Source organism: Limulus polyphemus, unplaced genomic scaffold, assembly GCF_000517525.1.
Source record: "Limulus polyphemus unplaced genomic scaffold, Limulus_polyphemus-2.1.2 Scaffold4113, whole genome shotgun sequence".
NCBI lineage: Eukaryota > Metazoa > Arthropoda > Merostomata > Xiphosura > Limulidae > Limulus > Limulus polyphemus.
Genome location: NW_013669723.1, coordinates 83,642 through 97,444, shown reverse-complemented (window position 1 = coordinate 97,444; position 13,803 = coordinate 83,642). Strand labels below are relative to the sequence as shown.

At 30.3% G+C, this 13,803-nt stretch overlaps 1 protein-coding gene across 1 annotated transcript in view; it reads right to left on the bottom strand.

The window, feature by feature from the left end:
* Nucleotides 1-2,159: 2,159 nt before the first annotated feature.
* The window catches only part of LOC106470606 (diacylglycerol O-acyltransferase 1-like), a 46,443-nt gene continuing 34,799 nt past the window's right edge, over nt 2,160-13,803 (bottom strand). The window contains exons 13-16 of the mRNA XM_022399234.1: nt 9,228-9,340; nt 7,004-7,157; nt 6,045-6,107; nt 2,160-4,307 (exon numbers count right to left, since the gene is read on the bottom strand). Of these exons, the coding sequence (XP_022254942.1) occupies nt 4,152-4,307; nt 6,045-6,107; nt 7,004-7,157; nt 9,228-9,340 (486 nt within the window). The 3' untranslated portion in view covers nt 2,160-4,151. The remainder of the gene's footprint in view (nt 4,308-6,044; nt 6,108-7,003; nt 7,158-9,227; nt 9,341-13,803) is intronic.

The window sequence follows — 13,803 nt, the reverse complement described above, 5'->3', positions numbered from 1 at the left end:
CAAATAACCTGCCTTTATGGTGGCAGGTGGACGTGGTGATGAAAACGTCAAAGTTAAAAATGAGGGTGGCACCATAATTCCATATTGACGAGTAGAGATCCTTCTAACTGCCGAAACTCCTTGATTGGAGAAACCAGCAAGGATCTCCGTCCCGGGTGAATATTTCAGAGCTCTCTCAACGATAACTCCTCGAGAGGAATTCAAGGAAGCGTGGGGTGTAACCTCAATAGGTATATCCCCAATGGCCTTTGAACTCAAGAGAAGTTCACTGTGCTTAGGATGGGAAGTTTCTATTAAGATGTCTCCAGAACGTAGCTTTTTAACTGACTTTGGAGAGCCAGCAAGCCCCTCTAAGCCCTTCTGAATAAAAAAAGGAGACATTTGACCTAATGATTTATCTGATAGTGAGTGCATGATTAAAAAGCGAGGTACAGGTGTAACTGGGTGATGGAGACTGCTGTTCAGAGTCTTCTAGACGTGGTCGTTTACCAATAAGCAGATTTTTAACATTTTTTTTATTTGGAATGGGGGGATCCATAATTAAAGAGATAGAGATTCAGTGCCCACTGACCCCACCCGACGAAACCCTGGCGTTGCTGCAGTGTCCTTGTTTGACATTGTAGTGCGTCCCCTCGTAGGACTCCATGGGAGCACTATACCCAAACACCAGTATCAGACACAATGTCCACAACAGGGTCAACTGAGTACCAGTGTTGGGCGTTCTCAACGGGTAGCCCCAGTGGACCAGCCACTTGACCCTAGGGGGGCCACCCGTCTACAGGAATTCAAGGCCAAAGTGGTGTGTTGCAGTGCCCAGACACCACTCAACCACCAGGATCCTCTCCTCCCCTTCACAGGTCGCCACGAACGGCAAACACGTGGGTGGATGTTTAGATCCCAGAGAAAGTAACTGAAAATACAGAACCTTCCCTGGGAGGTCCCCTCACCACGTACAGGAATCCACGTCGAGGGGAATTTTAATATTAAAGATGTATTTCCCTGTGTCAGTATATAAAAAAAGAAACTATATTACTATGCCAAGGAGCATTTATTCAAACAACAGATCTACTTAGAATAATTCATAAATACAGCCGTGCATCTTTTGCTAATTAAAATATATAAAATATAGCAGTTCATTTTAGATATATATATTTCACTCTGCCTAGATTTAAACAAAAAGTGTATTATAACTGTGAAAGAATTTTTCTTAATATTATAAGAAATGGTAAAAACTTTTATGATTCTATTCTGACCTTGTCAGAATTAATTATTACAGCCAATATAAATCTTTTGTATTTCTAAGAACTTATGAATGAAAGCTAAAAAGAATATGTAATAATAAATCAACCTAACTATATCTCCTACATCTAATGCCAGCAAGGCCTTTCACCCAGTACCAGGGCTCATCAGGCTGGTTGTGATACAACATACACATTAATGGTCTAGTCATATCATCAACTGCATGAACAAAATGCAAGTGTAGTGTAATTATTATCAATTTTTAAACAAATACAGTTTAGGATTTATCCTCTCAAGTCATATTTTGGTATTCAATAGGTTGCAAAAATTAAGACAATCTAGAAGCAGTCTATTATGTGATTGTTTGATGCATTATGGATACATAATAAATCATATGGACTCAACCTATCATGTTATAGGATCATAATGTTGTAAGAATAATTTATTAGGGTTTGAATAAATGCTACTGTATAAAAAAAATTAAAATAAACCTTTCATGCCAAACTTTTGTGGATTAGTTATTACTACATTTTTATTTAACCTCATTGATGAATATTTGTAGGTTATAGTCTGCTTATGCTATTTCTGCTTCCTAAAATGTTAATTTTCTAACACAAGGTAATTTTTAAATTCACTTTTTAAAGCAAGTTATAAACATATGGCAATACATCACAAAAAGTTGTTTCAAAGTTTGTATTTTAAACATGGCTTTGATATGAAATCTTAACTTATAACAATCTTATTTTCACTTCATTGTTTCTGAAACATTGATCTATTTATGAAATCAGTGATGCTTTATCATTCATACAAGTAAAGAAGTTGCAAATGTAATTTAAATTTTATGGCTGTGTTATTTAATAAATTATACTGGAAGTGATTATTACTTCCTACTTTTGCTGTTGCATATCAATATCTACCTCTCTCGCAGCACAACATGCATGATGTGTATTTAATTATTTGTTTAGTAAAAAAAGTTCAGCACAATCCTCAAAATAATTATATTTTTATGCAACTAATATAATTATTTTGAGGATTGTGCTGAACTTCAATGATTGTTTTTTACAGTTCACTTGTATGTACCTACTTGTAAATATTTTATAACAAGTCAATGTATAGTAACAACAGTTTTTAATGACTGCTTTTTTATCACTTTGGTATAAAATGCTGTCATATGTGAACAATAAATTTCATTACAAAGCATTTACATGGAATTTCTGGCTTAAACAGATTTTGGTATAACTTCAAAACTTTATCAATGAAAATAACAAAAAATGGACACATCAAGTCAATATAAATACAAAATTTGTATCTTTAACAATCAAGATATGTATAAGCATTTGGTAGTACAATGATCTTTATAAGTATTTGAGAGGTAAAGCTATAAAAATTAGAAACTAGCTTAGTTTACATTTCTTCAGGAAACAACTGAATTTTTTCTCTCATAAAACTATAATAAGGTAAGCAAATTTCCAAAAGTTGTATTACAGAGTTTCATCTTTATCAAAATAAAATCCTAAATTCAAATTTTTGTTAACTGACCATTATTGAAAAAAAAAGCTCTTCAGGCTACAGAATGTGCATCAGACATATTTTGAACCTTTATGTACATTATTTTTATGTATAAATATGCTTTTAACCCTAAAGTACTCATGTGGGATCCACATGGACTCCAGCCAAATAACAAAGGTTCCCAATCTATTAAATTTACAAGTAGGTTTTTTTCCCTAGTGATTTTAATAATTGGAAATGAATGAATAATTAAATATTTCTTCAATAAAATATTTATAGCTTTTTGTTTTTCCCATTTGCAATAGCTTGAACAAGCATAGGGAAGTTAAATATGTGTAAAATACCTAAGGGTTAAATATATTTTAACTCATTTCATAATCTATAACACAACAATATGTTTTACTAATACAAAAAATCACAATGTAAAATAAAAGTAAAAAAAAAGAGGACTAGTTATTTTGAGTACTAGTTTTTGGCATTCATCCATCTTGTTGCTTTTTTATTATAATTACAAAAACGAACTTTGGAAGTAATTCCAAAGGTAAATGTTTCAATAACTTCGTAGTTTGTATCTTTTAAAAATTTTAACGTATATGATTTCTGACATATATTAGTTCCCAAAAACTCTACTTTGATATATTGATGTTACACACACTTTTAACGTGCATCGTTCTTGGCAAATAACAGACTATAATTACATACAAATTTAGAACAGAAGTATACATTTCCAAATATCTTTGAATATTTTTTCCTTTATAATAGCAAAGAAAACTAATAAGCTTCAGTGGAGTTGATAATGTAGAATGGTATTAATTATAAAATTCTAAAGACTTTATATCTATTTTTTTCAAGATTCTTCTCAAGAAAAAATCCACAATTTTGAATGTACTCACTGTGAATAAAAGTTAGCTATACAGAAGAAAGGTTAGTGACTTTTCTCAAACTTGTTGTTTTAGTTTGTTTATGAAACCCAACTTAAGTATCCACATCTATGATATCACAAAAAAAAATATGAAATAATACATAAATGCCACATTTGAAAGTAATTGTGTGTGTGTGTCATATTTTAGTGCAAAACATGAGGGAGTCTTAAATACTATCCATGCTAATCAAATTATCAGCACAAATTTGGTTAACAACTAATTTAAAAATAAAGCTTCACACACAAGAAACAAAAGTTACTTTGGTTTCATCTAAGGAACAAAATTGTCAATAGTTAAAACAACATTATAAATTTTTTTGTACAATTGTACAAAATGAAAGTTCCTTGATTTGTTTTGGAGTTGTTCAAAATCAAAGCTGTTGAAACTGTAGTACTTGCTACAAAATAAATACACAGAAACAAACATAAATAACTTAAGGATTCTGGCACAGACTTATGAAACTAAACTCTGTGTAGCTTTTCACGAAATTACTTCCAGACTTCCATAGTGAATGATGTAGTAGTCATGGTAGTACATCAGAATACACAGAGGCTGTCCAATAATGATGGAAATCCACACTGCCATGTTTCCATATTGGTTGTGAAGATACCGAGACACAAACATTGCAAAAGGAACCTACACAAAAAAAAGAATTATCATATATGTGTCTATATACATACATACATATATATATATATATATATATATAACACACACACACACACACACACACAGTTCAATGCTGAAAGTCTGAAAACTACAAATGCAAATACTAATCTGAACTGGTATAAGCTAAAACTGTATTATTTACAAAATAAAAAGCAACTAAAAACAGTTTTAGTGATTTATGATATACTGTTTTGTCTTTATGAATTTAAGAGACAACAATCTACATAAAGATGTGTTAAAAAATAGAAATGCACAGACTGTGTATCAGATAAAATTTTGAAGCAACTTATTCCAATCTGGATCAGTTGGAATTTGCATTGCTGAATGTTCTAAGACTATTAAAATCATCTAATCAAAGCTAAGTAATGAGTTTTATACAAAATTGTAGAAAAGGAAATTTTCTTAAAATCATGTAATACTGCTTATGCAACTTCTAAGTTTAAAAAGCAAAACCTTCATTAAAAAGTTTTGGAATGCTAGTTAATATTTTAGAAGTTGTATCTTTTTTCACTTCAAACCTTTGTGTATCTATTCATTTGTTTGTTTAATTTCTCACAAAGTTATACAAGAGCTATCTGCACTAACCATCCCCAAATGATATACTACATGGAAGACAGCTAGTCAACACCATGCAGTCCCAACTTTTAGGCTACTCTTCACCAACAAATAGTGGGATTGATCATCATATTACAAGTCCACCTGGGAGGGGGGGGCATGTATGTTCTGTGACAGGTCTTGATCCCACGACCCACCATATTTCAAAATATAAAGGTTAAAATGTCAAAGCCAATTTTGATAAATTCATGTAGTTTCTGTTAGATTAAGCTCAGGAAAATAAGTTAGTACATCTCATGTACATGTATTGATTTATATAGCAAGTTTACAAAGAAAATACTTACCACCAGTTTTACTTCAATAAATACTGTTAAATATTAAAAAGCTCATTTCAAAATATGTAAAATTATTTTTTTATAATCCTTTACATCATTAGATACTGTTAAATGTTAAAAAGCCCATTTCAAAAGATGTAACTTTAAGTTTTTTATAATCCTACGTTCCTCCACGTTACACAAAACACAAATATTAGCAAAATTGGTAATGAGCTTGATGGACAGATAATTTTTTTTTTTATGCACAACACCGACAGAAACTTGCCTTGACCTCTCTAGTTAGTTTATCAAAACATTATGTCATTAAGAAATTTTCTTTTAATTAAGGAATTATATAAGAATACGTAAACAAGGCATAACACAGCTGCAGGTAATACTTCAGCAATTCAAGAATAGTGGCAAAGAAGGTTCTTTGATTGAAGTGGATTTTTTTTTAATACATAAAAATTTAAACAGTACTTTTAGGTTACATATCACCACTGACTGATTTTGTTTCACTATAAATGGTGGAGTTTCTATAATTAAAAACAAAAAGTGGTAAAATTCATTACTTCTCAACTCATGTGAATTCCTGTAAGTTATCCTCTGAATAAAAACAAATAGTTTAATTTGTTATTAATGACATGAAACTAAAACCTATATAACTGTTTAGAATCATCACAAAATTATAAAAGCTTAAACATAAACAAGATAAAAAGAGATTGTGAGTAACAGCACATAGTTTTGAAAACAAATCAAAACAAAATTTGCTTACATCTTTTGACACTGTTAGTAATACAGAAGTTAAAAAAAAAAGTTGGAACTGCTAAAATACCTGCCCAAGCATCCCAGAAAAGGCCCAGATTCTGTACATATTCAGTGGAATACTGACTAGATACTATTAAAAACAACAACAACAATACTATTTAGTCAACTTTTTCTCAGTATTGACATATATCTATATATATCTTCACATAAAATAGCTAACATATATGGAGTCTGTATCAAGATAAAAATGAATAATAGGATGCATTAAAGACCGATTTAAATGCAGAGCTTTGAGAAAATGTTTGTTAAGATTAATTATTAATAAAACATACATTACATTTATGTCAAAGATACTGACTGGTACAAAAAACATGTTTCAAGTCTTATATTTTGTTGATACATCTAAATTTTAATGCTTTCTTAATAATCACTCTTTAGCAGTTTTAGTTACACAGTAAACTTAAATGTTTGCTAACATATTAAATACAATAAACATTTTAGGTTCTTACATATTTTACTGCCTTTTATTCAACTAATATTAGATTATTCGTTTTTAGCTGTTACTAAAATAAACGTGTAGTTAGTCCATAGAAAATGAATCAAACGACAAACTGATCGAACATTAATGAATTTTTTTATCTGCAAACAAATTTTTGAATCCTACAAAATGTAGTCTAATGCAAAGCTAGACTTCTTAATAGCTAAAATGAATGATAAGTTTTATTATGGTATTTAACTATAATGATACTTGAAATTTTAGCAGACCTTAGAAATCATTGGAATGCAATATTATGATTGGCTCAACTCATATTAAGAACAAAAAAATCCACAAAAAATTATATTTAATTATTTCTGTGCCAATGATATCAATTCTTCAAAAGTTGATATATAATACTCTTAATACATTTCATAAAGGCACTGAACTTTAATAATATTGGCATATAGGAAAAAGCGAAGCTTATTTTTTCACTATTTATTTAAAACCCTTTTGTTTATTTCTGTCGCATAAAAAACAAAAAGTACTACCTCATGAAAGAAAGCTGAGACAAAAAAAACAGCCATTGAAGCTTGATTCTTACTAAATCCTCTATTAGTAAGTGGTCTGTACAAGTGCCGAACTGCCCAACGATGGACAGGGACATTCCAATTTTTCCAAAAATAGTTAACAGTTTCTGCATTCCTGTAAAAAATAACAGATAACTAAATATTTTAAACATGATTCTACTTTTAGTAGTTGTCAGAAGATGCAAACATAATTTTGAAAAAAAGAGTTGTGAATTGCAAACACTATAACCTGGAAATCCTTGAGTGGCAGAAAACTGTCTTATAACTCATATAACATGAAAAGAATATATTTCTGCTTCTTCATGAACATTAAGTTTAAAATGATGCCAAGACAGTTTTGTTATTTTAGGTCTATGGATTTGAAATAAATATAATATAAATCAGGTTTCTATGTGTAGTTTGGTCAAGAAAAACTAAAAATTATATTATTAAACATCTCACAGGTTTGTTAAGCCATAAACTTTATCATCTGTTTGTTTGTTATGAATTTCATGCAAAGCTACACCAGGGCTATCTGCGCTAGCCGTCCCTAATTTAGCAGTGTAAGACTAGAGGGAAGGCAGCTAGTCATCACCACCCACCACCAACTCTTGGGCTACTCTTTTACCAACGAATAGTGGGATTGACCGTCACATTATAATGCCCCCATGGCTGAAAGGGCAAGCATATTTGATGTGACGGGGATTTGAACACGGGACCTGCAGATTGCGAGTTGAGCACCCTAACCACCTAGCCATGCCGAGCCCCTTTATCATCTGTAATCACAGTACTCAAAAGAGGGCCATCCACATCATCATAATGAGAATCTTAAAAACATGGAACTTCACTATTAACTAAATATAGATTTTGGGCAAATTTCTGATACAGTTATCTAAAACAAAATATTTTGATCTCTGAAGTATCATTCAACATGATTTTGCTGCAACAATTTTTCATTTGGTAGTGAGACTGCATCCTTTTAATCGAAAATGGCACTTATTAAGGAAAACACTTTTAAAATCATACATTATGAGAAGTCTGTAGCAAGTTGAGAGCTCTTAAAGGTTTTATTCACCAATGTGCTACCATTCAAAACTATGATAATAAGAATATTTTGAGGCACTAGTCTATAGTGCATCTGTTTGATGAAACAAAATTATCCAAACATACTATATGTTTACACAAAATTTACACCAATAATTTTTATTTAAATGATATAAATATTTACTGTGCTTTACCTTTAATACATCACCATAGTTTATGATAGTAGTAGCATTTCAAGTGAAAATGAGTTTAAAAATTGCTATTATTTTATTGTTGCATTTTTATTTTTGAAGTAGAATATTTTTCTACTCACATTTCATTTATATTAATTTTGATAGGGAGCCTAAATACATACTTAAAAAAATGTCGTTTTAACTTCCTGAATCTGAATTTTTTTTTCCTAAAATTACTTTTACCATATGCTACATTTTCATAACCAGGTGTTCAAAAGATATGAACCTGGAAAAAAAAAAGAAAGCTCTATTGTGAGGACTGTATAACTACTCATTCATTATATTAAAATATACTAAAGTTCAAATGAATGTGCAAAAAGTCAGTCCATTAGACCAGCTCCATACATGAAAAGGAGTGTTGAATATAATTCAGAATTTACTATGTGCATCTATATGATAAATGGCAAGCTTTTAATAAAATGTACAAATCTGTTGTACACAAAATATCAGATGTGTTACAAAAGTATTTGTACTCAAGATATGTCTGTGAATTGACATCATCATCTGACTCCTTGTTGGAGTGCAAGGTATGCTCATGTGCAGAATAGAAATACTTCTGTCCATCATACAATTTGTATGTTTATTTACATAACCTCTAGAACTTTTAAAATCATATCTATGTTTCTTCAGTATCCCTGTATAATGTAACTGATATTTACTCTCCTTTACCATGAACTGTCACTAAATCAGCAATGTGGGGTAAAATGTACAGTTGACAACTGACATCAAATACATAATGCTATGTTGAATGGCACTCTGTAAAAGGTCATGGCATGCACACTATAACCTGACACATGTACATAATTCTTATTTAGATATTACATTTCTGTTACAGTCTTTTAGATCTTCAGTCAAGTTTTTGAAAAAATTAATGATTAGTTTAAAGCTTCCTCGATTTGGAGTCTTCTCAATTTTATTTGCTAACTTACCACCAATCTCGATAAAATTCTCTGTCAGCAAAACGAAGGATTTCAGCAACAGCATTTGAACAAGAATGAAAAAACCAGTAGAAAAATAGCAACCATATCATATGATTTGGTACCTAAAAATATACAAATGAAATAATTGATTTCTGAAACTTTTTATTTTTTTAAATGTCAAAGATATATTTCTCTTCTGTAATGTTGATAAAATGATCAAATAATTGATAAAATTCTAATGAAGAAACACAAGTTACATTTCAAATACTACAAACCACTGACAAAATATTCAATAAAACAACAGACCCTCTCCAGAAAGCATGAAAATGATAGAAAGTCTCAAAGAATGCACACAAATGAAAGTTGCATGATAATACAACTCGTAACTTTCTGTATCAACACAACTTAATTCCAATATAAATAAAAATACTATCAACAACAAGACCTAGCCATGAGCTCTCAAGTAACTTCTACATGGATCATCTACATAAATAATACTCTTTCATTTGTCCCTCTGAAACTTTTCTCACAAATTTCTCGATCAAACACCACAAATCTCATCTCATTAGAAAAGCTTTTGTCCAAGGAGTCCGGATTGCATATTGACTTTTCCATTCAGAATCACCTTAACTATTTTTTGCTTAGTCAAACTTTTTAATACAACAAGTATGGTACATGATGGCACAATGACGTTGTTATTACATGACAACTGGCTTACATTTCAACTTTAGTTTTATCTACAAATTATTTCATCCAAACAACACTTAACTCATGCCTAATTTCCTAAAAAAAATTAATATTACACTAAATACATTTTCTATGGGCTTTCTCGACGTATTTAGGACTAAAATACGTATGCACAGTTCATTCAAAACCATATACTTATCACTTTATGAACATACATTCAGACATTTCTGCATATTTATCTAAATTTGCCTTCATTACAATTTTACATTTACTTTACTTTGCAATAATTTAGCTTTGGTTTGTTTCGTAGACTGCTATAAACACCTTTTCGCTACTTTTTTTTTCACTATGGTTTTATTCTTTGTTTTTGTGAGTTTCTTTTTCTCAACTCGTAAAACTGTGTCATATACTAATTGCTCTAAATTGTTTCATACTCTGTATGCTCTTATAAATATTATTACTTTACTTTATTGTTTACTTTCATACTCTGTATGCTCTTATAAATATTATTACTTTACTTTATTGTTTACTTTCATACTCTGTACACTATTATAAATACCATTACTTTACTTTATTGTTTACTTTCATACTCTGTACACTATTATAAATACCATTACTTTACTTTATTGTTTACTTTCATACTCTGTACACTATTATAAATACCATTACTTTACTTTATTGTTTACTTTATGCGTAGCTTTATTAAACAGTAACATTTACATGAGTTTGTTTGTCTGACCTCAAAAAATGTTTTCAAATAGATCAGGATTTATCAACGTGACACATAATGCCTGCAAGAAAGCGTAGCTTAAATGGTGTGCATGAAAATGGTAGAATAAGGAAAATACAAGCGAAGGGCATGAAAACTACTGCATACATTTTGTAGGTCATGGCTAGTTTCAAAGATAACACTCTCAAAACAGCCATTCTAAGACCCAGGATTTTGCAAGAGATATTAACAATATATTCATAATAGGACCACACACACACATTAACTCTATCTCACTATGAGGTCAGTCGAATTGACCAACCTCATAACAATTTTTACTCATTATAGTTTCCATACTATAACCTTTAATAAACTTTATGTATCTTCACAGAATTAGGTAGACTTTTAGTAAACATTACAATTATTTTGTACATAAAAAATAAGATTTTTTAATGCAGTACTTTTACTAAAGATTTGTCTGTGAATATACATTTTTTATTTAATTAAATAATGCATCAAAGAACATACAATAATAATGTTGAAAAAAAGCAAACAATGGCAGATAATTATCACAATTTTTCTGGCTTTCTAACTATGCGACAAGAGCCGTTAAAACTTCATTTATGCTCATCGATGTGAATCAAGCTTGAACTGAAAGTGAAATTGACAATCTCTACAGAAACAACATAATATAATACGTTATTTGATAGATGAAAACCTTGGCTTTCTATTAATTATAAATAATATAGTATTGAATGTCAGAGAGAGAACTATTGGCAATTTCTGAAAGATAGGATGTGACAGGTGGGTCTGGCAAGAAGGGTCTGATTGTCTATTTGATTTTTCGTAATCAAATAAGATTGAAGGCTATGAAAGTTATGCTTTGCCTGAGCGATAACAATATTATGATGAGTAATTTATATTACATTTCGTACTTCTTGGAGGGGTGGTGAATAAATTAGAAAAGACAGGATGCCTAAAGAGCAAATGTCACAATTCTCACACTAGGGGAAATTCTAGTTTTTTTTTTATATTGCCTTATAAAAGTACAAGCTTCTAACTTATGTACCATTAAAATATGGATTATTAGCTACTTTTTATGTTATATTTATTGGTATACTATGAAAAAAAAGTAGTTTAAGTAAATTTTGAATGTAACTCACTAAAACTTTGTGACACGCACAGAAATATTTGTCCGTGGAGAGATGGTTAAAGACACAAATCAAGAATTCACAAACTACCTAAAAACATACAATATGCATCAAAACAATTCATAACAGAAATAGAAGAAAAGTTATAATTACTGGATGTGAAGATCACCAAGAGACAACTTGTATACCTGAGGAGCTTATAAGAAATCTATAAATATCTTTATTACAGATCAACAATGTAAAGACAGCAGTATAGACAAAGAATGATATGAAGAATAAAGAAAAACACATCATTACTACAAATCTGAATGACAACAGATGCAATGAACACTAAATAAAGAAAATAGAGACAAGTATCAAGAATAAGCAGGAAGAAAATTTCAGACATACAATCATATTCCTCTTTTAATCAACTTCTTTCTATATTGTACATTAATCAAAATGTATACCATAGAGAAGTTTGTGACTGCTCTAGCAAGTTGAGAGCTTGCTTCTATTTCTCCCACTCCAGTCTTCATGAAAACATAAAAGATTCAAATAATGTCAGGAAAGTATACAGAAGCAATAATACCATATAATCACAGTTACTGTATATTAAACCATATAAAAAAGCCAATTGAGAGTAAAAATACCATTTACATCCCTTGTGAATGTGGACTCAAATACATTGATGAAACAAAAAGACCAAAAATCAAAATTGAGGAGTTCTATAGATAAATAAGTCTATAATAGTGAACTGTTTGCTACAACCCTTATATCAGTGAAGATGATCATATAATAAAATTGAATAATGCTGAACAATGGGATATGAACCACACATGAGAAGACAGAAAATTAAAAGCAGTCTTCTACATATAACTAACTGATAACACACTCAGTCAACCTAAAATTTAGTAAACCTTGGTACCCATTTAGAAACAATTCAAGTACTTAGATGGTTCAAGCTACTAATGATGATAAGGGAATTTAAGATGAGGCACCACAGATATTCTTAGCATGTATTTTTAAATATAGTGTTGCAATTGAAAGGGTACATGTATATGAACATTCTTATAGGTTAGGGTGTAAAGAGTATAGGGTTGTTACCATGGGAACAGACATAACTGGAGCTGTTAGTTATTTAACCTTCTCACCACAGGCATCCTTTACTGCCCATGTCACAAGCTTTTAGTGAGTTACATTAAGAATTTAATTAAACTACTTTTTGTTTATGTTATACCAATTAGTATAGCATAAAATCATATCTAAGAATTCATATTTTAATTGTATATAAATTTAAGTTTTTAATTTTATAAGACAATATAAAAGAAAATCCTGAATTTCCTCTAGTATGAGAAATGTGACATTTTTTCTCTAGGCATCCCCTCTTCTCTAATTTATTCACCACCCCTCCAATAAGTACAAAATATAAATTACTCACTATAATATCATCATCACTCAAACAAAGCATAATTTTGAGAGTCTTCAATCGTGTTTGGTTACAGTCCCATCAAATAGAAAATCAGACCCCTCTTTCTAGACCCACCTGTCACATCCACTCTTTCGGGATTTGTTAATAGTTCTCTCTTACTTTTAATACTATATTATTTATAACCAATAGCAAGCCAAGGTTTTCATCTATCAAATGGTGTGTTATATTACGTTGTTTTCTGTACAGAAAATTGTCAATTTCACTTTAAGCTTCTTTCCCATGGGAAACATATTGACTTGCTCGAATGAATTTGTAATGGCTCTTGTCGCATAGTTAGAAAGCCAGAAAAATTGTGATAGTTATGAGACACTGTCTGCTTTTTGTATGTTATTATTTTCTGTTCTATGGTGCTTTATTTAATTAAATAAAAATTATTTTGTGCACTAATACCATAAGTATAAAAAAACGTGGTTTTAAGTGTCATCAACAGTCGACAGCAAAAAAAGGAAGGCCCAGGAGTGTACTTTATTTCTTGTTTTTCATGTGTATTCTTTATTTTTTATTATAAAAATAACTAAAATGTAAAAATAGGAAACTCTACAGGTTAGTTAAGGTTAGATTAGGTAA